At 33.2% G+C, this 24,766-nt stretch overlaps 5 protein-coding genes across 9 annotated transcripts in view; 4 read left to right on the top strand and 1 right to left on the bottom strand.

The window, feature by feature from the left end:
- Positions 1–617: 617 nt before the first annotated feature.
- LOC110997715 (PI-PLC X domain-containing protein 3) lies at positions 618–7,053 on the top strand. 5 transcript variants are annotated; one of them, XM_022265999.2, is made up of 7 exons: positions 618–1,280; positions 2,551–2,667; positions 2,858–3,020; positions 3,216–3,345; positions 4,111–4,269; positions 5,708–5,904; positions 6,751–7,053. In XM_022265999.2, the coding sequence occupies exons 1-7, from the start codon at positions 1,253–1,255 to the stop codon at positions 6,968–6,970; spliced, it is 1,014 nt and encodes a 337-aa protein (XP_022121691.2). In that variant the 5' UTR covers positions 618–1,252; the 3' UTR covers positions 6,971–7,053. The 5 variants fall into 5 exon arrangements, with proteins under 5 accessions (XP_022121691.2, XP_022121695.2, XP_022121693.2 ...); XM_022266003.2 differs by lacking the exon at positions 618–1,280 and adding an exon at positions 2,232–2,433 and having other exon boundaries at positions 2,557–2,667; XM_022266001.2 differs by lacking the exon at positions 618–1,280 and adding an exon at positions 2,232–2,433.
- Positions 7,054–9,058: 2,005 nt separating this feature from the next.
- On the bottom strand, positions 9,059–13,310 carry LOC110997721 (glyceraldehyde-3-phosphate dehydrogenase). The gene is made up of 5 exons (XM_045632826.1): positions 13,208–13,310; positions 12,974–13,097; positions 12,720–12,835; positions 10,828–10,927; positions 9,059–9,173 (listed from the first exon to the last, which is right to left on the bottom strand). Exons 1-5 carry the CDS (start codon positions 13,289–13,291, stop codon positions 9,157–9,159), a joined length of 441 nt encoding a protein of 146 aa, XP_045488782.1. The 5' UTR covers positions 13,292–13,310; the 3' UTR covers positions 9,059–9,156.
- A 464-nt stretch (positions 13,311–13,774) lies between these two features.
- LOC110997728 (glyceraldehyde-3-phosphate dehydrogenase 2) lies at positions 13,775–15,604 on the top strand. The gene is made up of 2 exons (XM_022266015.2): positions 13,775–13,899; positions 14,382–15,604. Exon 2 carries the CDS (start codon positions 14,387–14,389, stop codon positions 15,383–15,385), a length of 999 nt encoding a protein of 332 aa, XP_022121707.1. The 5' UTR covers positions 13,775–13,899; positions 14,382–14,386; the 3' UTR covers positions 15,386–15,604.
- Positions 15,605–16,342: 738 nt separating this feature from the next.
- Positions 16,343–21,302, top strand: LOC110997720 (ralBP1-associated Eps domain-containing protein 1). Its single transcript, XM_045632898.1, has 5 exons — positions 16,343–16,694; positions 16,769–17,179; positions 17,678–17,834; positions 18,337–18,502; positions 19,615–21,302. Exons 1-5 carry the CDS (start codon positions 16,545–16,547, stop codon positions 20,846–20,848), a joined length of 2,118 nt encoding a protein of 705 aa, XP_045488854.1. The 5' UTR covers positions 16,343–16,544; the 3' UTR covers positions 20,849–21,302.
- A 1,431-nt stretch (positions 21,303–22,733) lies between these two features.
- The window catches only part of LOC110997711 (frizzled-4), a 34,777-nt gene continuing 32,744 nt past the window's right edge, over positions 22,734–24,766 (top strand). The window contains exon 1 of the mRNA XM_022265989.2: positions 22,734–23,775. Coding sequence (XP_022121681.2) covers positions 22,880–23,775 — 896 coding nt within the window. The 5' untranslated portion in view covers positions 22,734–22,879. The remainder of the gene's footprint in view (positions 23,776–24,766) is intronic.

Below are 24,766 nucleotides of genomic sequence, written 5' to 3'. Positions count from 1 at the left end.
CCATCTCTTTTGTGGTCCCACCTTTCTTTTTTGAACGTGGCTTCGTCAGGCCATCTTTATTCTGTAAGGCGTGGGTTAACGCATTGGTGAGCGTTTTCGCCCAATATTGTTTGTACAATTATTGTTGTTGAACCACCAAGAAAACGCTAGATAAATATTAAATTATATATTTATTTTCTGAGACTCATATTAAACCCCACGTAAGGCTAACTAATTTGTTTTTATAAGGAAACGTTTTCAATAATTACTAAGTTCGTGACGCACGCACAATTGAAGATCCACAATAGTTATTTTCCTTGACGCATTGTAATTGTTATGCGCATATTAAAAACTAAATACCAATGGTGCTACAACCATTTAGGTCTTGGACTCAGATTTTTATATAGGATCCATAATTTCTAACAGGCTGTCGACTTTTTAGGTCTGAGGAATGCGTATCCTGAAAATTTTTCTTCTGTCTACTCCAGAGATGAAAGTCGCACGTTGAAACTGTTGACCTAACAGTATCCATTAAAATTAAAAGCGCTCACATATTTTTAAGATTATCTAATTCTGACGATCTTTCTTCTCAATGAATAATTCTAATGTTAATAGAGGTGTGGTATCCATATAGCGCACATGGTCAAAACAATACTCAAAGGATATTCGAATACAGAGAATAAAAAAAACAATTTGCAAGTTTAGCAATCATTTTTCCTTTGCACCAACAACACTAAATATTATGTAGACTCAAAATGGAGGATGGAGGAAGGCCTGATGATGATGTGTTTGTTTTTTTGCATTGGAAAGACTACACAATTAAAGGACTGATTTGAAAAGTTTCTGTACCATTACAAAGTACTTAAATTACCGCCGAATATTTTACCGCTAATAGAGTAAGACAACTCGTATAGAAATAAGCGACAAAACTTTTAAACTGTTACTGTTTTTCTTAGTTTTTTAAGGCAAGTAATACAATGAAAAACCCATTAACACAAGGCCATGTAATCAGCACCAAATCAGTAAAACCAACAATTCAATAAAAATCGCAGACCTTTCACCAAATACGATTATACGAAAATTAAAACCTAAATCAGTTGATTGCCGTCGAGCTTCAAACAAAGGATTCTAACATTTTTAATAGCACAATATTACTTGCAATATTCGCATGTAGCGTTCATATATCTCATAATCTCAGATTTATTCATACCTATCCGCCAGTGCAAATAACAATTAGCTTGTGTGCTTTATTTACAAAGTGATAAGAAACAAGATGAACATTACGCTAATATGGCTTTTATGTAAGTAATTTGTTTCATCCTTTTTAGAGATTTTTCTAAGTGCCTAATAAATGGAATTGTTGTCAAATAAAATAAAACCCTGTCAAAATTAAGCAGGTTGACAAGTTTCCGTTATATGTACTAATGAAATTCCAGTTATGCTTAGGTAACTTGTTGAACCTGCTTCTAAATATGCTTACGCGTTCAATATTTTCTAAGTATAAAGCCTGTTAAAGTTGTAAATTAAATTATAATAACTTATTGCCTATTTTATATTCTTCTCTAAAAGTTTTGCGATACTGACCACTGATAATTCTGGCACAATATCTTCCTTATCCTAAATGCTGAGTGCAGTATTTGTATTAATATTTACTAGTCTAGAGAAATTGAGTTCTTTTTATAAAATAATACATACATCAGTATTTTTCTAACAAATGCGTACGTTTTATGTAGTAAAAGTACGATAGTAGTACGTATCCTTGGTTTATTTCGTAAATATAAATAAGTTTGTAACTCAAATATCGTTCAAAAAGACAAAAAAGTTGACAATTTTTCTCATACAATTTTAATTAGAAATAGGACAATTTCATTTAGTACACGGACTTATTTTAAACATTTTATTTATTATCATATTTTCATAGAAAACAACAGAACAAAATTTTTTTTTCTTGAAATGCGTATTATTTTTATTAATTAAGTCCTTAGTGTAGGACAACACACCTATTTCTTCACAGATTGTTAAGTTTAAATGGCCATGGCAATATGTGTTGCGGTTTTCATAAAATAGCATTTAAAACCAACGGTAAATAATATTTGTCTTTTTTAAATTTCACACAAATCTTTATTCTAACAAAGTAAGAATGAACATTGTTCGTTAGTATTTCTCGTCAACTGTCAAGTACATTCTATGTAATCTGTGCTTTTCATTGAGTCTAATCGTAAATCATTCATATCTTCTATAGATCAAAATTCTACTAAAGTTATGGTTACTATCAACAGAAAAGAAGTTTATTAATTTTTTTCTAAAATCTTACATATAGTTATATATTTAAAAGTTATGTATAAATTTCATTTAATTCAGGAAATTAATTTAATTAGAAAATTAAGTTCAAGTTGTAACTTCAATTTACTTCTGTATTTATTTAGCTTGAAAACAAAGCATTGTGATTAGGAGGTAGGTGCTGGACAAAGACTTTGTTTCTTATTTATTACCTACAAACAGGTGATTGCATGACTTGACCTAATTTTTTTATAAGATAAATTATAAAAGGCTTATAATTATTAAAACTAGTTTCAGTTATCACAATGGGAGAACAAAGTTTTGCTCAGACAATAGATTTAGAAAATTGGATGAAAAAACTACCAGAACCAATTAAAAATACTCCATTTATATACATTGCCATACCAGGTAAACTATTTTGCTTTTAACTTTAAATTTTTATTAATTTATTAGATTAATGTGTCCTGGAAAATCTATGTTATTTATGGTTGAGGCTTAGTTATAAGAGTTTAATTACTTGTAGACATTGTATTTAATATTGAAACCTTATTATACACTTTTCATTTTATATTTGTTATAATTTTTTTAATTATTTCAGGAAGCCATGACTCAATGACATATGCTATAACCAGATCAAGTGGTTTAGCACCTGATGCAGAACCAATTCTTAAAAGACTGTACCCTGTGTTCAAAGGTACGATATTGAGGTGGACAATAACTCAAAGCGTAGATGCCTTGCAACAACTTCTAATGGGCATTAGGTAGTGAATTACATATAGTTATATAGTAAAAATTATCTAAAAATAAGTATAATCTCTTTGTTTATATATTTTTATTAAGTATGTTTTTGATCACTACAAGCACTCAATTGATAAAACTTTGAATTTCAATTATTATTTATTGCTGACAAACATTTACAGTTTATAGATAACTTATGATTATTTAATTATTTTCAGATATTTTGATCTGAGACTTGCAACAAAAACTGGTTCTGATCATTTTTACTTTACACATGGAGTGTATGCAGGAGAAATAACTGAGCCCTTACATCAAATTAAGGATTTTATAAATTCCCACCCTGGAGAGGTATGTTAAAACATAGATAATGGATGGTAATATTTATTTATTTTAAATTCCTTAAAGTAAAATGAATGAATGTCATGTTTGCCTCTAATTGCTCATCACATTCAAAATTGTATTTTGTGTTTGTTTTTACCAATGTATCAGTGTGCCGAGCGTTGGCAATCTTTATCCATAAAAAAAAAAAAAAAAAAAGTATGTAAGATTTAGTTTCTGCATTTGGAAAGGCCAAATTAAACATTTAGGAGTTAACTTCAAAACAAGATATTCTTTCCCAGTTTTCAATAACCAGAATTAACAATAAAGTCAGCTCTTGACTTGCACCAAAGCACAATAAACCATAGTGGACAGTTTTAAATTAAAAATAAATGTTTATTTTAAGACATACAAGATATCTAATTGCATTAAAAAATAAAATAAATCTGTGGTGCAACAACCTTTTTGAGTTCCGGGTCTGAGATTTTTGTATCTGTTTCATAGTCATTTGTTTATCTTATTGGCAAGTAGCCTCCTGGGCCAGATGCACACCAAAAATTTTTGCATAAAGGTCTAAGGCAAGTCGGTTTCCTCCAATATTTTCCTTTACTGTACGAGCGAATGTTAAATGTGCACATAGAATGACACAGTAGTAAGTAATTGGTGTACAGCCGAGGATCCAACCTATGACCTCAGGGAGGAGAGTCAAAGACTGCAGTCAATGCTTGCTTTAATTTATTTGGTATTTATGTATTAGTTAGAATTTTGAACTCATTGATATTTTTGTGTTATCAGGTTGTGATTTTGGATTTGCAACATTTTTATGGATTTACTGCGGATGACCATCAAAAGCTTATAAGGTATATATTGAATATGTTTGGACCAAAACTTGTACCAAGAATACAAAACCTTCAAAGCATTACCTTGAATTCACTTCAGAGATTAGGACAGCAGGTACTTTATTTTTTTTTAGTATAATTTAATTAATTTTATAAAACTTCTTCATAAAATTCTTTCACCTATAGACATTGTCAGCAAATAACATACTAACAGATACTGATATAGCTGACCAACAATTTGACATGCAATATGGGAATCAATATTTCCTTTCAAGAACTTGGCTGAAACTGCAGCATGGAGAATATACGATATTGCATTTGCCTTTTTATTTATTTTTTGCCATTAGACATTCAGTTAAGTCCTTTTTTTGCTGTAAGCAAATTGCATAAGAATTAATATCTAGAAAAGTATTTGAAATTTAAATACGAATATAATACAAACATTTAGTCAAACTTGTCATTCATTCATTCATTCACACTTCGTTGCTAGAAAGAAACAAATAACACAATACATAAAAATTACAAGGGATGCAACGGGATGCCTTATCGCTAACAAGCGATCTCTTCCAGACAACCCTAGCATTTATCGTTTATACTTGATAAATTACATTACCCAAGAACTCAACATCTTGAAGCCAACAAAAGCGGTGGTTTTAAGACAGTAATTACTTGTTAATGAAAAGTTTCTATCTATATTTTTTTTATTCTTTATTTTATAAAATCTTTAATATCAATCACGTGTCACGTTGTTCATCTGCGATGGACTTCTAAACTACCGAACCGAAATCAATTACTTACTACTATTAATAGCTTACATCTCAATTTATACCCGCAATATTATTTTATTGCAAATATTTGTTTATTATTTGATACAATTCTAACAGATGGCGTTGTGTCCTAACTTTCACATAAGTTCTCCTATCGTTTGCCTTGAATAGTTTACTATATTCATAATATAACAAAAAAAGAATGTGAGCCGTCTCGGGAAGCCTGGCAGATGTGAAACATCATTATTTTTAAAAGTAATATGCAGAAAAGAACAGACTGTGATAGGAAATAAATATGTTATAATGATAAAATAAAATATTACGATTTTTTTCCAGATAACGATGACTATTTGTTGAATAAACATTATATTCATTAAATATTTTTAATGTGAAATTCACTACTGCATTTAGACTGTATATCATATAGCGTGGCGATGCGTCGCCACGGCATGCGTCGCCACGCCAGAAATCGGTTTTACGTGCGGCTATAGATGTTTCACATCAAAAACCTTAGCCACAGCAACGCCTGGCCGAGTCTGCTAGTAATATAATATAATCACATTAGACAATCGCTGTGGGTTGTATTAACCTTAACAGTATTGTTTAGGAGCGCGACAAATGCATATAAAAGTAGTTTTTTTATTTACATTTATGTCTGATTGGGTCGACCATTTATTAGTCGCGGTAGCAAATACCTCAACGTTTTCATTGTTTGTTCTTCATGTACAGAACCAATGTTGCGTTACCGCTCCAGTCTGTACGTCATGCTCCACATTTTTGTTTCAGGTGGTTATTGTGTATCGTAATCCCTCAGTGCAATCGACTGGGGAATTCTGGCAATCCAATATGTTACCATCCCCTTGGCCACAGCAAGATAGTATAAGTGCGTTATTGCAATTTCTGCAAAACGTAAAACGACACCCGGGCATAGGTTTTGTGCATCAGGCTGTTTTGACACCGACACCAGCTTTTATTTTGTTTCGGTGAGTTTTTATATATTTATTTAGGTATTTAGTTATCATACAGTTAATATAAATTATATATATAACAAACAATAACACTGAAAATATAGTACATGAACGTGTGTATGCTCATGACTTTGCGCTATGGTTATTCTTAATACTGCTTTTAACCATACCATATACATATAAAGGAATTGATGTGCGTCCGTCAGCCTGAAACTCGGGAATGGCTGGACAGATTTGGCTTATTTTGATTTTAAAATATTGGTGAAAGTTTAGGGAAGTTTTCAATTATTTAAAAATATATATATTTATGTCTGTTTGCATGTTTGTTATTAAACTCCTTATCTAAACGGCATTTAGATGGCCGAATTTTTTGAAATTGAAACTGTGTAAAAAATGTACACAAAGGCCTACATCGCGCATCTTATAAAATGTTATTTTTTAAAACAAATGAAGTAATAGAAAATTATCATTATCATGACTTATTCTCGGAAATACCTTCTTATTAATTTTTTTTTCGCAATAGCCGGTACTCACTGCAATATTACGAATTAATTTATTTAATGTCAATGAGTTGATTGTCTTGGCTTTATACTGAAATCGTAATTTTCAATAGTAAAATTTTATCATAAATTGTAAGACTACTTAATTTTACAATTTATAAAACCATTCTGTTGCCTTGTTTATTATTTTAAAGCGCCTATTTTATTGATATTAAAGCACAGGTTATAAGCCTTCTGTCTATAATCTAAACAATTATTATTTCTCCAGAAACGAATAATAGGCATGCCTTTGCTTTCGCCATTCGGATAGATATAATAATACTAAAATTTAATTTTAACTATTGATAAAATTAACTTTCAGATGGCTATCAACGTTACGCGAGAAATGTGCTAAGCCCGTTAAAAACGAGATATACCCAAAGCTGACTGAGTTTACTCCAGGACCGCCTAAAACTAACGGCTCATCTGTTAATGTCGTTATTGCAGACTTTATAGATCTAGACAACGCCATATTTTCTAAAACCATTGTACAACTTAACTATAAGCTTCTAAAGAATTCCTTATACCACAATAATGGGTAAGAAAATACTCAAGTACCTGATAGTTTAAGTAAATGAGATGTGATATTTTTAACTTTTGTACATAAATAAAATGCATGATTAAATTTAGTTTTATTTCACAAAACAATTTATGGAGTAAACAATTTATTACAAAAATCATCCAATTTGATACGTTCACACAGGTCTTTGAACGACCAAGTTTTGTTTTTATTCAGTGTTTCGGTGTTCAACGCTGAAAACAATTTATCTGATAGTTCGTCTGATATTTCAATGATGCGGCATATTTTATCTAAACGAGAAATGTCTTCGATGGAATTAGTTAAATCTGTTATGTTTATTACTTGGGATTTCTTTTCCTCGAAGGATGTCTCTGAATCTGATCCGGAAGCGCTATCCAGTTTGTCGTATATATCTTGTTTCTTCCGCAGTCTGACATTGCTAATCGATAAACAGGGGCTGACGCATCTTGATGTCCCTGCTGTGGTCACATCCATTCTATTTATTTTATGTAAAATTCTTTCCATCATCGGATTTGATGGTACGTTATTAATGACGAGTCGTTCTGTTTTTACTTGGTCATATTTTTTATCATTTTTATTTTGTTTACATACGTTTGTTGATACGCTTTCATCATTTTCACAGTGTATTTTTTCAGGAAAAACGATTTCTTCCCCAATTGGATCAACATTTTTATGTCCAAGACCTAAATTGGCTTCTGATGTTTGAGGTGGTTCACATTGTTCTGTTACTTGCACATCTGTAATTTGTGTTGTAATTGTATCCTTTATAATACTCTCCGTTATTGTACTGTCATTATTAGAGACTTGTACTATATTGCAAATGATATCCTCTTGTCCCAATTTTCCAGTGTTATTGTCAATCTTTAGAAGATTAATATGTGGAATATGATTTTCGGACATTCCTACTTCAGAAATGCTTGGAAGTGAATTTGCTTCAGATTTGACATATTCCAGAAGTGTACCACAGTTGCTTATTTTATTATCTGTTGTATCTTCAATGACGTTACTAATCTGATTAATTGCAGAATTTTCTGTAATATTTATTGTTGTATCAGACGTAGACATATTATAAACTTCTTTATTTTCAGTCGTAATGTTTACAGGAGTTTCATTCGTTTCAGGTTCATTAATAACTTCAACTATTGCTTCTTGTTTTATATCACTAATATGATGGTTTACTGAATTTTTCTCATCCAAATCTAATGTAACAGGTTCGATTTCTGGAATAGTTTTGGTACTTTTATTTATCTGGTTGTTAACGTGGCTTGATTTTTTTAACAAATCTTCTGTCATATTTACAACTTTGGAGAACTCTTTCTTCACCTTTTCGAGCTGTTCATGATTTCTTAATTCTCTATTTGCTACACAAGCGGGTCCCAAATGTAGGCAGCTTTGAAAAAGCGGGCCAATATCATTTTGAGAGTGAGTTTCATCATCTGTTTTGTTACTTTTTAATACTTCATTCGTTTTATTTACAACACGTCTTAAAGTTGTCTGAGGCTTGGGTATATAACGGTAACCTAGTGTATTGGTATTTAATGTTTTCGGAAATAACTTCATTTTAAAGCCAGTGTCTTGCGATGCACTCGATATCATATCAGGGTTTATTTGAAAACTATAATTGTTAGGAATGAAGATACTTTTGCATCTGTCCGTTTTAGTGCCGCTTGATATAGATTCGATATTAATGGGTATGAAAACGTGCTGGAATTGTCTTTCCGAGAATAATATTGTATCTACAACACGACATGCGTACGAGTACTCGTTTTCATACCAACAAACCAGTTTTAAGAAATTTGACGATAGTTGGGAGCTGGAGTTAACATCAACTATACAGGAATGATTTTCACCAAAAAAATCCGACGATACAGCCTCCTCGTTTGATATCGTTATTATATCTTGCATACTAGTATGCCTGTATTGATGAATGCATTTCACAATATCTTCTATTGATGCGCTCTTGTTTAATCTAAATAGAAAAAAAATCAGGTAACTTCCTGCCTAAATCCGGGAATCACAATGATAACATTGCAGTTTGCTTACCTTATTGACATATCCAGAACTGAGACATTAACAATAGGGACCCGAAAAGCAAGACCAGACAATTTATCTTTAATCTGTGGTATTATTTTATGGAGTGCTTTACATGCACCGGTGGCGGCGGGAATTATATTTTGATGAATACTTCTATGGTCCCGCCAATGCTGAAATTGTAAAAAAAAACAAAACGTAGAATCTACAAAAACAATAATCATAATAATGTCAAGTTAAGTCAGTCTTAGGGTTCATAAGGCTTAATATATAAATAAATAATTACGAGGCAGAAAAGAAATGCTCAAAAAGATGGTTCTTAAATAAATTTATAGTCTGAGCTCGTCTGATGTCATGCGGTAAGGAATTCCAAAGGAGTTACTTCAGTTTTATGAGTAGGGATGAGTAAAATTAGACTGTCAAGGGAACGCAAATCATACTGAAAAAATGTTTGCTTTTAGTAACTTGGGAGTTCTATGTATTACAAACTTGGGGATTAAACTTTTTGGTGCGTAAAAAATACTTTTATAAATTTATTATCGTATAATTTGACATTAAAAATGATAGAATACAAAGTCAAATTTGTATGCTTTTAAGAAATAATAAAAGATATCTCTTAGAATAATTACTATATATAACTAAGTAATATATATAACTAAGGGAGCGTTCAAGTCTCGTCACGCAATTTTTGGAGTTTCTTGACTGCATGTAACGCGCCATAACGTTTTTCTGTACCCAATAGTAAAACGTTTCGATACCACCTAGTGATTCATTAAACCTAAAAGTTGCCATTTATGTGGTGTAAATTATCGGAAAGTCGAAAATAATATTAACATTAACGCATAATTCAATCCCCGCACCGCATCGTAAAGTTTTACCCCAAATCAAAAAAAATGCTTTACGTATTACTTCAACGCTCCCTAAACTAAACTAATTTCAAATCTAAAGACTTACTCTTCCTTTTAAACAAAGGCTATCAAGGGGTTTCAACGAAGGTGTCATAGCATGTATACTTGTTACAAAGCCTTCCGTTACACCGAATTTGTCTTCTAAAATCTTGACTATTGGTGCCAAACAATACAGGGTACTCGACGCGCATGACAAAACTTTGTCCTCTAAACAAAATGTAATTAATTAATTAATTACATTTCTCAAAATCCTGTCACCATCAACATTAGGTGTAGGTTGGAAAATGTTATTTCCATTGAATAAAATAGTCCATTGGTGCAAAGCCGAGGATCGAACGTACGACCTCAGGGATCACAGTCGCAGGCTGAAGCCCAACAACACTTTTAATACAAGAAATATTTATGTATATTCTCTTCTGAATCGTGAAATAAACGGGACATAAAAATCTTAACTAGTCCAGTTATGATGCATCTATGTATGTCATTTCATACTGCGATTGATTATCACTTAAATTTATTGTTGTAATTACACTTCGTGAAACAAAAGATACCAAAAGGTTACATTTAAAACACTTCGATATCATTATGTAAATATTTTTATGAACTTATATTGTAAGCAGTTAAAAATAATATTTTCTTTACGAAATCGAGTAGGTATACATATCTAGTTTGACAAAGTATGAAACTAAAGAGGAATCGTCCGTCACACATATTTGTTTGAAAAGTTTTTACGATAACATAAACCTCAAAACTCATGGAAGAGTTATTTAGAAATCCGTTAGATAATAACGTTTCCACTCAGACGTAGGTATACTAATATAGACGATCAGACCTATTAGACTGAATATTTTACAAAGGAAATAAAATTTAGGTACTAGCGAATAAATTGATGTCAATGTGTAATTTAAGTATAACTTACCGATACTAATCATGTGTTCGTTTACTCCTACTATGAGCATAGGAACATCAAGACTTGGTGCAGTCACTACGACGCGCTTGACTCCAGTGCTTAAGTGACCCTAGAAGAAAATAATTAGCAGAAGAGTATGCAGAAATTCTACACACGATTTTACGCTTAATATTTGGTCAAAGAATTAAGACACAAATTCCACCGGCAGCTCGGTCTAGGTTCCCGACATTCAATTTCTATACTCAATTGTTTTTAATCTCAAAAGTACCTTTTATCTTAAAAAATGACTTCAAATGCTCCGGCCCTTATAACGATATACCCTCACCTTCATAGTTTATGCATTTTCATCATAATTTTAGTTGTGGAATACGCTGCCCGGCTACATATGCTAAAGCTAATATCAAGGACAGTGATATTAGCATTTAGTGTATTATTATAAAGTTAATTTTTTGTTAGTATGTAAAAGACCTAACGATGTCGCATGATTGGTCTAACGGAACGATAGCCTATCTATGATTGGACTAGATGCTAATGACAGACAGTTTTGTCAGTTACTTTTGAATGCCAAAAAATATTAAAAGACTAAATTTACAATTATAATCCGACTCACGAAACTAAAGACTATTAAGGAAAAATACGGAATCATGTAGAAACTAGCGCCAATCTTAGAGGACCATAGATGTCAGACGGACCTTAGTCCATAAACCATAAACCATAGAGCTAGAATTAGAATAACTGACATTAAATTACGATAAGTTGTTTTTAATCGCCTAGTAATTAATTTAACAACATGCTGTAAGAAGCTGCAACTATTACACCTTACTCTATATGATATGAAATAGAAGTCAATAAACTAGATAATATTTAGTGAATAATATCTTGGGGGCTGGGCAATGACAAAGAGTTATCACAATTTGACCCTTGGCTTTCAATATATTATCGTTCATTTTATTTCATAATTAAACTTGTTTTGCCGCCCCTTTATGCATGACCTTCGTAGCTGTCATTGGTTGATTATGTTTTCGGCTCAAAAATTCAGGAGCAGAATAGGTGGGTAGGAAGAATTTATTCCGTCTCTATTACCGATCTAATCTATTATTATTGACCGCGGGTAAAACCACAAACAAATTCTAAAGATAAGTATTGAAGGACATAACAAGGCCAGGGTAACAGCTACGTTTGATCCCACCCTTAAGATGTTACATCTATAAAACTAAATAATTAATTCTTTAATTTAATTTATATATGACTAGTGATTCGCCCCGGCTTCGCACGGGTGCAATGCTGATGAAAAGCACGTTTTATTAAGTATTTGAATGGATTGTCAGAATCGAATAATTCAAAAAGTAATTTAAAGATATTGAAGCAGTCTTAAATAATACATCATTTATTTTGATAAGGGTTAATACCAAGGTACAAATAAAGAGCTTTTTGTAGCGGTGGTATTTTAATTTCTTTTTTTCAATAAAAAAACGCTTATTGTGACATGACTGTAATAGTTAGAGATATGCTGCCGCTGATTTTTTGTAGATAATGGTGTGTTCTAAAAAAATGTAGTATATCATTTTGTTCTATCATCAATAGTTTTCGCAGCGCACGCGATGTAAGGTAGTTTTTTGATATTTTTTTCACACCTTGGATTACGTTATCGTAATTTTAGTAAGGATGCCTATTTTTTTGAAAATGAAATATAGCCTATGTCACTCAGGAATGATGTAGCTTTCCAACAGTGAAATAATTTTTCAAATCTGCCAAGTAGTTTCGGAGCCTATTCAATTCATACAAACAAACAAACAAACAAAAAATCAAACCTTTCCTCTTTATAATATAGTATTTAGATTTATATCATTTATAAATATTGTTGCTACTAGTTAAGTTTCAGTATGTATATATAACAATACCGAAGCTTTTTCCACACTTGTGAACATTCCAGAAGCCTCAATAACATACTGAACCTCGACGCTTGCCCAAGGAATATTTACAGGGAATTTCTCGTGAAGTATTTTAATTTTCGTTCCTAAAAACATCATTAATATTATAGCTACAATACAATACACTGACCTTCTTAATTTTATTTTACGGAACAAAATCGTAGAAGAAAACATAATACGTATGGGGTTAAGATTGCGATAAAGCCAGAAAATATTGTACGTACCGTCAATATTAACCTCAGTTTCAGTAAATGATATGTTTGCTCCTAGTTTGCCATGCGTAGAATCAAATTTAATTAAATAACAAATATATTCGATATCAATGGCCGGGTCGTTGATTGCAGTAACCTATAATAACAACCTAAAATGTATGAATTATATCTAAGGAAAATAGAGTTTGCTATATTATAGGAAATAAGTAGGTAAATTATTAATAGATATTTCTAAGTGTAACTAACTTTAATATCAGGTATTTGAAGACATTTTCTGAATATAACTCTTCCAATTCGACCAAATCCATTTATGCCGACTTTTATCACCATAACAAATTTACACAGGCTATATTTATAAATTGATTTTGTGATTTCTTGGGGTAAATATTAACATCTTCAAGTAGTTCAAAATAAAATCTCCTAAAAATGTTTGTATATTTCAGTAATGTTGAAATTATGTAGTTTGACTTTCAAGTTTTAGCTGGAATTTCATATTCCCCGCCATTAAACTGTCTATGAGACGTTTTTTTGTGTATGTAATTTACTCTTTGACGCGAGTTGGCATTTTTCACAGATACATTTTTACTGTGGGAATATTAATTATTTTTTTATCTTACCCAATATTACGGTAGTTTTTCTTTACTTTAAGATAACATGAGACAACAGAATACTAAAGAAATTTATATAATAAAATTGTGGTAAAGTTCTACAATAGCGCTGAAATAGAATATATCATACATAATAATTAATCAATGTTAATTTTTAACTTTTTTTGGATTTTACAAACATTCTATACTTATTTCTATTTCACAGATTAGTAACACTGGTCCGCCCTTTATCTGACATTTCTAATAGGAACATTTATTTTCTTCACATTTCAAGTCACCATCTTGTAAAGGACGTACGGCTTGTGATTCGCTAATTATTTCAAGAACTTGGTAAGTCGACATTATACCCTTTTTTAATTTTTTGTATACATTTGTTATTTAAATATCACAATCTATTATGAATTAAAGATTTTACTATATATTCATCGCTATTGATGTTTGCGTCATGATTACACGTAGGCCGTAGAAAAGAAAAAACGCAAAAAATTATGTTAATACAACTGTTATCCAGTGAACTCTTCAGTCAGGGAAACTTTTAGAGTACCTAATTAATTATTAATAAGAATTAAGTCAATTACATCGATGATTTAAACTACAAAGGTTTGACCTTAATGTGACCTCTACAAGCCGGTCTTCAATTTGTAGGCTATTGTTGTAAAATAGCTCGACTAAAGGGTCAATACCTAGGTCAATCTTAACAAATGAATTAAATTTCAGCTTTTCTTTTTGCGGCCGTTATAAACATCTTACATATTTCTAGTATTTTATTTTTATTATGTGTTCATTACGATCAACATGATTTTTGTTTTCAGCAAACATGTCGAAAATCGGAATCAACGGATTTGGACGTATTGGACGTCTGGTGCTCCGTGCTTCAGTGGAAAAGGGAGCCAAGGTTGTTGCCATCAATGACCCCTTCATTGGTTTGGATTACATGGTCTACCTTTTCAAGTACGACTCCACTCATGGACGTTTTAAGGGCACAGTTGAGGCTGCTGATGGATGCCTAGTAGTTAACGGAAACAAGATTGCTGTCTTCTCTGAGAGAGACCCTAAAGCTATTCCCTGGGGAAAGGCTGGAGCTGAATATGTTGTTGAATCCACTGGTGTGTTTACCACCATTGATAAGGCATCCGCTCACATAGAAGGTGGAGCCAAGAAGGTCATCATCTCTGCTCCTAGTGCTGATGCCCCCATGTTTGTAGTAGGTGTAAACCATGAAACCTATGATCCATCCTTTAAAGTTATCTCTAATGCTTCCTGCACAACTAACTGTCTTGCTCCCCTTGCTAAAGTTATCCATGATAACTTTGAAATTGTTGAAGGTCTTATGACCACAGTTCATGCTACAACAGCTACTCAAAAGACAGTTGATGGCCCTTCTGGAAAATTGTGGCGTGATGGTCGTGGAGCTCAACAAAACATTATTCCTGCTGCTACTGGCGCAGCTAAGGCTGTTGGCAAAGTAATCCCTGCACTTAATGGTAAACTCACTGGAATGGCGTTCCGTGTTCCAGTTCCTAATGTCTCTGTTGTGGATTTGACTGTCCGCCTAGGCAAACCTGCCAGCTATGATGCCATTAAGCAAAAGGTTAAGGAGGCAGCTGAAGGACCCCTCAAGGGAATTCTTGGTTACACTGAGGACCAAGTTGTATCAACTGACTTTGTTGGTGATTCTCATTCTTCAATCTTTGACGCTGCTGCCGGTATCTCTCTAAATGACAACTTCGTTAAACTTATCAGCTGGTATGACAATGAATATGGATACTCCAGCCGTGTCATTGACCTTATCAAGTACATTCAAACCAGAGATTAAATTGCATCAATAGAGTTGAATGTTATATTGTGATTGTAATGTCGAGATTACCGACCTTTATTTTTAAGTTTTAAGTATAGCTGTGTATTTATCTAAATTATTATGCTACTTTGACAGTAGTATGCACTATGTATGTGTAATTTTGAATTCTGTTTAACATTCTGTGTATAGGAACTTCGCTGTTGAATCAAAAATAAAGTCAAATTATGTGTAAGAGTTTTTTATTGTTTCTTTCTGTGCTATTAATAAGCTGAATAGGTATTTTAGTACTCAAACTTTGAATTTGTTATGATGATTATGATGTTATTTTGTTTGAAATTTGGATAAGTTAATAATACTCAACCACCACAGTCATATAGCCCTCAAGATATGTACACAAGTGATCAGTCTTCTGTGCCTCATAGATGTTATACATGCCTGTTTCCTAAAGATAACATTACAACATGCAATGCCATGAAGCAAAAAATCTGTTGTAACACAACACGTGTTCGAAAGCATCCTCATAAATAATACTTAAGATATAAATAGATCAATTGCTCATTCAATATAAGTATATATGGTGCATATTACACATTTTGTACATATATTTGATTAAAAATTCCAAGATCTGTTTACAACAGCAGAAAAGGTGTCTGGAAACAATGATAAAATTATAGGTTCTTATAGAATAGTGATTATATCTACAGTTAAGCTGTTCGGTGTTTCTCGCAGAGAAGGAACGCCACCTTTCCTTTGGATGGAACCCTACATGCGTACTCTCCACTGCAGGATTTCAAACTCCTAGGCTACATACAACTGTTTTCATTTGCAAGATTCTTATGTTCTGAAACATATTATACAAATTGGAACTGATTTAAAATATTTCATTATACGTTTATAGTAGGTATTTTATTTTTCTTTATCTGTTATCGAATGACAGACAATGAAAGCATACAATTGTCATAATTTGGAATTTGTCACTCATCAGTGTCAACAAAATAAATTCGTCTGATTTCTGAAATCTGCTGCTTCGTGTAAAATTGTAAAGATAAAGTTTAAATGTCGTTTATTTTGCAATAAATATGTTTTACAATAATAGATAATGTTTTTTGGTGTTTTATGGTTGAAATACAAAGTATCTTCTTAGTGAACCGAAACAAAACTTTAACTATCTTTAATAATGGAGGATCTCAATTTGACAGAGACTGAGATGAGATATTTTGGTGATTTGTTTTTATGTTGCGACGAGGAGTCCAACGGGAAAATCCCTATCCTAAAAGCAACAGAACTTTTTAGGTCATCTAACATACCAAATGATGTTCTCAAGCAGGTTAGTAATAGCAATTGTTTAGTGTTTGCTACGCAAAAACTTTTTTGTAATTAAATGATATACATTTATTTCAGATTATGGATTTAAGTGTATCGCCTACTAATAGTTCGTCTCTAAATCATATGAACAGAAAGCAATTTTATTCGGCCTTAAAACTTATAGCAGCTCATCAATCAAATATAGCATTAAAACCAGAGATTTTATTAACACCTTTGGATCTACCTCTTCCAAGGTTTACATGGGCCTTAAACTCAGATGCAAATTCAGATTTAATACAGTTATCTAATTCTCCTAAAGAGCAGCATATATCAAAGAGAGAGCGAACTTTTGTAGAAAGGACTCTAGGTGCTTATGAGCCAATAAGAGTTTCATCAAATTTATCAGATAGTGACATTCCTCAAACGCTGTCACATGATACTGCTGAAGTGCTAAGTACAGACTCGGAGATAGAATCTGAAACTATGTCACAAAGTGGTTCAATTGGGGTAAGTCTGATTTATGAAAAATTGCTTAATTTCTGTTTGATTAGTAATCAATATTAGGTTGAAAGGTATTAATTTCTTGGTGATGTTGAAGTAAAAAAAATTGATCATTATGTTTTTAATTATTATCAGAAACTTTTAATAGGTTAGTAGTTATAGTTATCTTATCTAAAACTTATGTTTACCATTTTGATAAGTAATTGAGTGAAAAAGTATTAACTCATTACCTTTGATAAATACAGTAAAAGATTTAGCTTATTCTCTAAATAAAGGTTTTGTAAAACCGATTAAAAGGTTAATTTAAAAAAACTTCTAACTAACACATTCTACTATGTGCTGTTCTAGAATAAGGACTATCTACTGGAATAACTACTGATATTTCAATTATATTTGATTTTATCTAATTTACTTTGGTTAATCTATTGCAATACCTTTTCAATCACCTTTGCACCATGATTGGGATATTATAATATAAATTTACATATATTTTAAATACTTTAGAGAAGAGGAAAAACGGGGTCTCCATGGAGTACAGCTAGTGAAAGTCCTACTCCAACCAACAGTGTAGCTGAAAGGGTCCACCCAGTGTGGGAACACAGCGCAACTGGGCGTGGTGTATGGCCTACAAATACTGCAGAGGAACATACTAGGCTCCTAGGTATAATCTGCCTCTGAAATACAATTATATTTTATTAATAGAAATACATTATTTGTTTGTAGTCATTACCAACTAAAGTGGCTAGCATTCAAAGCAATGGTTGATACCAGAACCTTCCTTTTTCATAATTCTTTCTAATAGTCAATAAAAAAATTATGGTCTGGTGCCAACAAGTAGATATACATATACATATTTTCTCAACAGTTTGTATGAATTATTGAGCAGGAATTAAAGGAAGATGCTTTATATATACATACTTCAAGATTTTACTTTTATAAGCCCTTGAAAAATCCTTATTTTTGTGTGTAAACTTTTGGCTCAAATAATAAGTATAATTGAAAGCTTGCACAAAACTTTTACACAAACTTAGAAATAAAGCTATTTTAGCAAAATTTTTACTTAAATATAAAAAAATCAATATATAAAATAATAATATAAAAAAGTACCCTCTTTTAAAAGAAATCTTATGATCAATATATATGTACTTAATTATGTTTTATAGGCACAGAAGAGGATTCCTCTGACCGTCACTCCTCAGAGGAGGATGGGGAAGGCGAGGCAAGTGGCGATGACGTATTTGCGATAAGTCCTGCGCAGGCGACGCATTATGCGGCACAGTTTGCGCAGCTGCGACCTGAACGTGGCTTGCTATCGGGACCTACTGCTAGGTAAGTGTCCGAAATTGACCAATTTATAATATACTAGCGGATCCGACAGACGTTGTCCTGTCTATACGTCTTTAATTTGAAAATTTCAAACTTTTTTTAATAAGCTAAAACATTCTGGACCATTTTGATGAAAATTATTATTCAAATGTTATGATAATATCTAACGATCCAGCACATGGTCTACAATAACACAATGATAACAAAACTTTTTTTTAATTTGATCGCAGCGCTAACTGTCGGGACAGACTAAAATTAAAATTCGAATATTATTTAAAATTTGACCGTGCGATGGTAGCGCCGTCTGTCGGATCCAATGTAAAACATTCCAAAATCAACAACTACTAATTAATTAAAAAAAACATTGTCCAGCGGACAAAATTGTGAATCTAAACCATCGAATCTCCACGAACACACACAAAAAATTTCATCAAAATTGGTCCAGTCGTTTAGGAGGAGTTCAGTCACATACACACGCATACAAGAAATATATATATTAAGATGTATTATAATTACTTAAATACAACTAAAGATACAAATTGTTTTAGTAAAATGTTTAAAGCAGGTTAGTTATCAGTTATTGTGTTCAGTTATCTTAAGAGTTTGGTGTAATCTATCTATCTATTTATATTTAGTGATATTTTATGGAGACAATATATCTAGATATAGAGTATTTTGATGATAGCTTGAGAGATACATATTGAGTGTCTTTAAATTTTAATATTTCCTGTACTTAAATAAGAACTAAATTACTGGTATTCAAGATGCAGTAAATAAAGCAGTAATGTTATTAATTATTTATAATATAATTAAAGACACATGGTTTTAGTAAAATGTTTATAGTAGGTTAGTTATCAGTTATTGTGTTCAGTTATCTTAAGAGTTTGGTGTAGTCTATCTATCTATTTATACTTTATGTTGACAATATATCTAAATACATATAATATAGTATTTTGAAGATAGCATGAGAGATACTTATTGAGTGTCTTTAAATTTTAATATGTCCTGTACTTAAATAAGTACTAAATTACTGGTATTCAAGATGCAGTAAATAAAGCAGTAATGTTATTAATTATTATCAATTACAATATACTTATTATTAATAAAAATTTCAGAATGTTTTTCGAAAAGTCACGGCTGTCGGTTCCAGATTTACGAAAGATCTGGCAACTCGCTGATATCACTAAAGATGGAATGTTGACTCTTGAGGAGTTCAGTATTGCCATGCACCTCATAATTTTGAGGAGGAACAATATCCCAGTGCCAGATGTTTTGCCACCACGGCTTATACCAAAAGTTGACTCGCATTTCTCGCAACAATCTGTCACAACAGATCTGGTTGATCTGGGTGCTGATATGTTTAACTCTGGTACCTCTGCTGATTTCAATTTTGCGAAACCAGAAGTCAACGATCCATATGAAAGTAAACCAAAAAAAGTAGAAGAGAGACAACCTTCCCTCTCACCCAAACCAGAACCTCAAGTGAACAATAAAGAATGGACCAAGTTTGTTGACTCGCCCACGTTCAGTGTTTCTAGTCCCGGCCCAAAACCTGTCAACTTTGACTTTCAAAAGTCCGCATTAGAGAGGGATCCAAAAATCTATCACCCCGTTGCATTAAGAGTGACTCCGGAAGCGAACACAATTCCACACGAAGATTTAAGATCGAGCACTTCTCCGCGAAGGGACGATATCTCTCACGCCTTTGAACTGTCGAGTCCAAAACGAAATTCCAACGATCAATCGAATGGTAGCGAGATCAAGTCGATTCAGCGTCCACAACCGAAGAAACCAGTGAAAATTGTTGGTGTCTTGCCACCTCCACCCGCTAGAGAGTCTTCCGTTCACGCAGACGATGGTCCGCAGTCGTTGCAATACGCGCCCAAGAAGGTTCCACCTCCGCCACCGCCACCCAGACCTATAAGAAACCACACTCGTTCCAGTTCCCTGGATTTAAACCGGTTCAAAAGTGCCGCGCCCCCCCCGCAGCCGCCACCCCGAATGTCCCCTTCGGCAACGACACCCACTCGTCGCTTAGTCAACCAGAAAAGTGAGGAGCCCACTTTCCCCCCGGACGCGTTCACTAAGAGTGATGAACCCAACTTTCCCCCTGACGCGTTTGGGGAAACGTATGGGTACGAAGCGCCAAAAATGCACGGCGCGTTTGAAGTGTATCGGAAACCGTCGCGCGAATCGTCGTGTGAAACGGATCCGGATGTGAAATCTTTGCAGGAGCAAAATGCTGTTTTGCATCGCGTTTGTAGGGCGTTGTGCGCGGAACTGGCGGATGTGCAGAGGGAAAGGGAGGCTCTGAAGGTCCAACTTGACGCACACTCGACCCCCGTCTAGTCACAGCTTGGAAATCTATGGTCTAGCTTCTTAATCACATAAATCCTACTACTAAAAAAAAACAATACTACCCACAAAAAAAAACACAAACTAAAATAGCTATTCTAATGCGACAATAAAATAAGAATTTTGAAACTTTTATGACAATCCTTGTTCGATACTTCTATTTCATTTCTATCTATTGTTTCTAATCGCTGGATCATAGATTCCTTGCCTATAAATTTTACTACCCTTTGTCTGTAAATAGACATATTCCACTATAATCGTTTAATTAATCTAAGAAATCTCATATTCTTTTGTTTTAATTTATATGAATTTTATTTGACTGCAAATATTAGCTTTTTTAAATATAATCATTGCTTATTGGTTCTCAGTGTGAAATATTACAATGTTTAATTGATCGATTTGCCGTCCTTCACAGATTACAAAAAGAGCAAGATGTGTTATTTTAATTTTGAAAAAATCTTTGCATTTGGAATATGTTTAAGATCATTTTTTTTTAAAACCGTACATTTAATGAGGCCACATAACTGTCAGCAAGCACCTTTTAATATTTACTTAAACAATTATAAATGTTTGTATATTGTTAGCAATTACGATTTTAGTATTGCATAAAAGTAAAAAATAAAGTCCCCTATAGATGTATTGGTTTTATAAAATCTACCTCAAAATTTTGAATTCAAAATCCTCGAGCAAATACTATGCCAAAGTAGAAAATTTAACAAAGGTATACAAATTGAATAAAATACAATATTGTGTATGTCAATATTTGTTACATGATATGTTTGTAAGTGAAGCATTTATTTTGGAATTTGATAGTACAACAAATTTTCATAATGGTTAGAAGCGCTTGCATTCCTTTTTATAAACGCTTTGTGAAAATTAAAAAAAAAATCTAAAAAATATTAGATTTCGCATGTGAATGTTGTATATTAAATGTTGTAAATGGATGGACTCAGGAAGGCTAAAAATGTGATGTGTTTTACACAAGATTGTTTTAAGTAGATAGATAATATATTTTGTTGTCTGGAATTTTTAAAATTTTGAGCTGGCAACACTGAGCTACCTTGCTAGCGATTGGTAACACATAAGTATAGCATAGTTTAAGTGTGAAAATGCGTTGTATAATATATTAAAATAAAAAAATATTTATCATTTATTTTAATGTTATGTACGCCCTTCGTGTAAATACTATAATTTTTCCGAATGCGTTTTCGGTATCTCGAAGCTTTATAACACACAAATCTATATTTCGGTCCAATTTTTTGTAATCTTCACCATTATTAACCTATTTATGTTTCGTATAATGTATACAGTAATGCATATTATAGTAGTTAAACTATGTATAATAAAATTATTTAAAAATATAAATTTTGTGTTTTTATCTATGTCTAGGTAATATAACGTTTTCTCTATGTGTATTAGAAAAATATTTGTACATTAGATACTTTGATAGATGTTTATGAACATATGTAATTGGTGTGAATTAAGAAATGCATTTCGTTTATTAAAAAATAATTACCATATCTTTTAAAAGTTAAAAAGAAAATTGGGTTCCGTAGATATGCCAGTTTATAATGGTAAGTAAATATTAGTATAAAACATGAATGTACGATATTTTAACGTGATACAACAATTAATACCAATTAAACTTTACAGTGTGAAAGTCCCAGGCCAGGAAGTTAAAGTCTGTTAATGAGGCTTGAAATCCTTAAGTTCCTTCAATATTATCGTGCATACCTGCGTGGCTGCCACTTGCCCGAACTTTTTTATTTGTAGTTTGTTTGTAACTGAGCCCCTCCCGCACCCCACCTACGGGCTACGGCGGCCGACCGGCGATCGCTATTTGCGCCTTGTGATTTGTCAATTGTCAGCGGTCTACGGTGCGGTTGGCTGTGGCGCGCGGCGCTTCATAACGTCAACAGACTCGTTGTATAGTGCACGTGAGCGCAACTTTAGTCCGCGTATACGAAGTTTTATACGATGCGTTGAAATAATTTCTTGTTCTGTGGTGTGATCTGTATAAAAACAATGTTTAAGTATATAATTCTTCTCACTCTCGCTATGAACGCTGCCTCCGAGGCCTCCGTGCGGATATGTGAACCGATAAAAGTGGCTATGTGCAAGAACATTGGATACAACCAGACTGGAATGCCTAACTTAGCACGACATACACTTCAAGCAGATGCCGATGTGACTCTTCAGACGTTCAGCCCCCTCGTACAATATGGTTGTTCATCCCAGTTACATCTGTTTTTGTGTTCCGTTTACGTTCCAATGTGTACGGACAAAGTCGCTCTTCCAATCGGGCCGTGTAGAGGACTGTGTGAAAGTGTGTACTCTAGGTGTTATCCAGTGCTGAGAGGGTTCGGTTTCCCGTGGCCAGCTGAGCTTGACTGTTCTCTATTTCCAGTGGAAAATAATCATGAGCACATGTGTATGGAAGGGCCTGGAGAACGGACTCCAGTAGGGACAGTACCTCTCGATACGAATAGTGCCAGTAGGAGCGCATGTAGAAGATTATTAAAACCCAATAACTGGATTTGGGTTAGGGGAACGGGACGGTGTGCCCAGTTTTGTGACGCTGAAGTGTTATGGGAAGCTGGGGAGAGAAGGGCTGCCGAAGTGTGGCTAGCTACATGGGCTGCGTTGAGTTTTGTGTGTTCCTTGGCGGCAGTGGTGGCCCAGTTAGCATGTGGAGATCGAGGGGGCTCTGGAGAGAGAGCCTTGGTATTGGTCGCCCTCTGCAGGTGTGCTGCGGCAGCCGGTTGGGGAGTTAGAGCGGCGGCCGGTCACACAGCAGCGGGATGCGCTAAGGATTCCACCTCACCAACCCGAATGTTGCTCGCTCATGACGGCCTGGCAAACCCCAACTGCGCTGTTGTATTCATGCTTCTATATTATTTTGGATTGGCAGCATCTGTATGGTAAGTTTTTGTCGTATGCTTATCTTCTTGTTTATTGTCTATACGACTTATTGAGTGTGATTTAGTAATATATAGTCTTTACTAATATGTATGAATAAAACTTAGGTAAATTTTCTATACCCAAAACGATGGCACAGTTGACACAACTTTCTAATAATAACTATAAGTATACAATCCGAAACATTGTAAAACATAAAAAAATTGCAATGGTACCTTTAGAAATTAGTGACAATAGATTTGCAAACACCTCGTAACAATAAAGTAAATTCCGAAGTAGTACCTGCTATTTTACAACTCATCCCAACTTTTGTCACCAAAGTATTTCCAATCTATTGTACTCTGTCACTTTTGTCAAAAGAATGCGTGGTATTAAAAGTTGACTTATTAACAAAAACGTGAAATTGTTTGGGATGAATGCCAACCCTATAAATTGTCCCTTAGGATCTCAATAGAGCATGGGCCTAACACATTTCCTTGTGAAACCTACGTAGTTTTTAAAGCAAACCTGTGAATACCAACCTTGAAAAAATATTCAACCTGGAATCTAATCGAGCTTATGGTTGTATACCTTTTGAGTAGACAAATACCTAAAGAAATTATGTTGAACACATCTATAGAAGAATTTTATATTGACGAATACTGCAGTACAGCAAAAACTCACGTCTGTGGATGCAATGTTGTTTTCTGGTTTTGTGAAATAAAAACCGCACATTACTAGCCAAACCGCTTCTATGAAATAGGTGATTTATGACCAACTATATTTTACGGCAAAAGTAAATAAGCGATGTTCAATAAATCATAATGTTGATGTGTATGCATTAGTCGAAACTGAAATGTGGGTCGCGCATCATAACACTTTAAAATAGAATTGTTTTCAGAGAAATCCTAGCTGTTTCGCTTCTTTTTACTCCCACAAAAGATGCGGGCTTTCTTCGTTCATATATTATATTTCCTATTTATTATCGTTATACCTTTGAAAGCTGCTTATTCA

Source organism: Pieris rapae, chromosome 21, assembly GCF_905147795.1.
Source record: "Pieris rapae chromosome 21, ilPieRapa1.1, whole genome shotgun sequence".
Classification (NCBI taxonomy): domain Eukaryota; kingdom Metazoa; phylum Arthropoda; class Insecta; order Lepidoptera; family Pieridae; genus Pieris; species Pieris rapae.
This window is presented reverse-complemented; position numbering and strand designations above follow the sequence as displayed.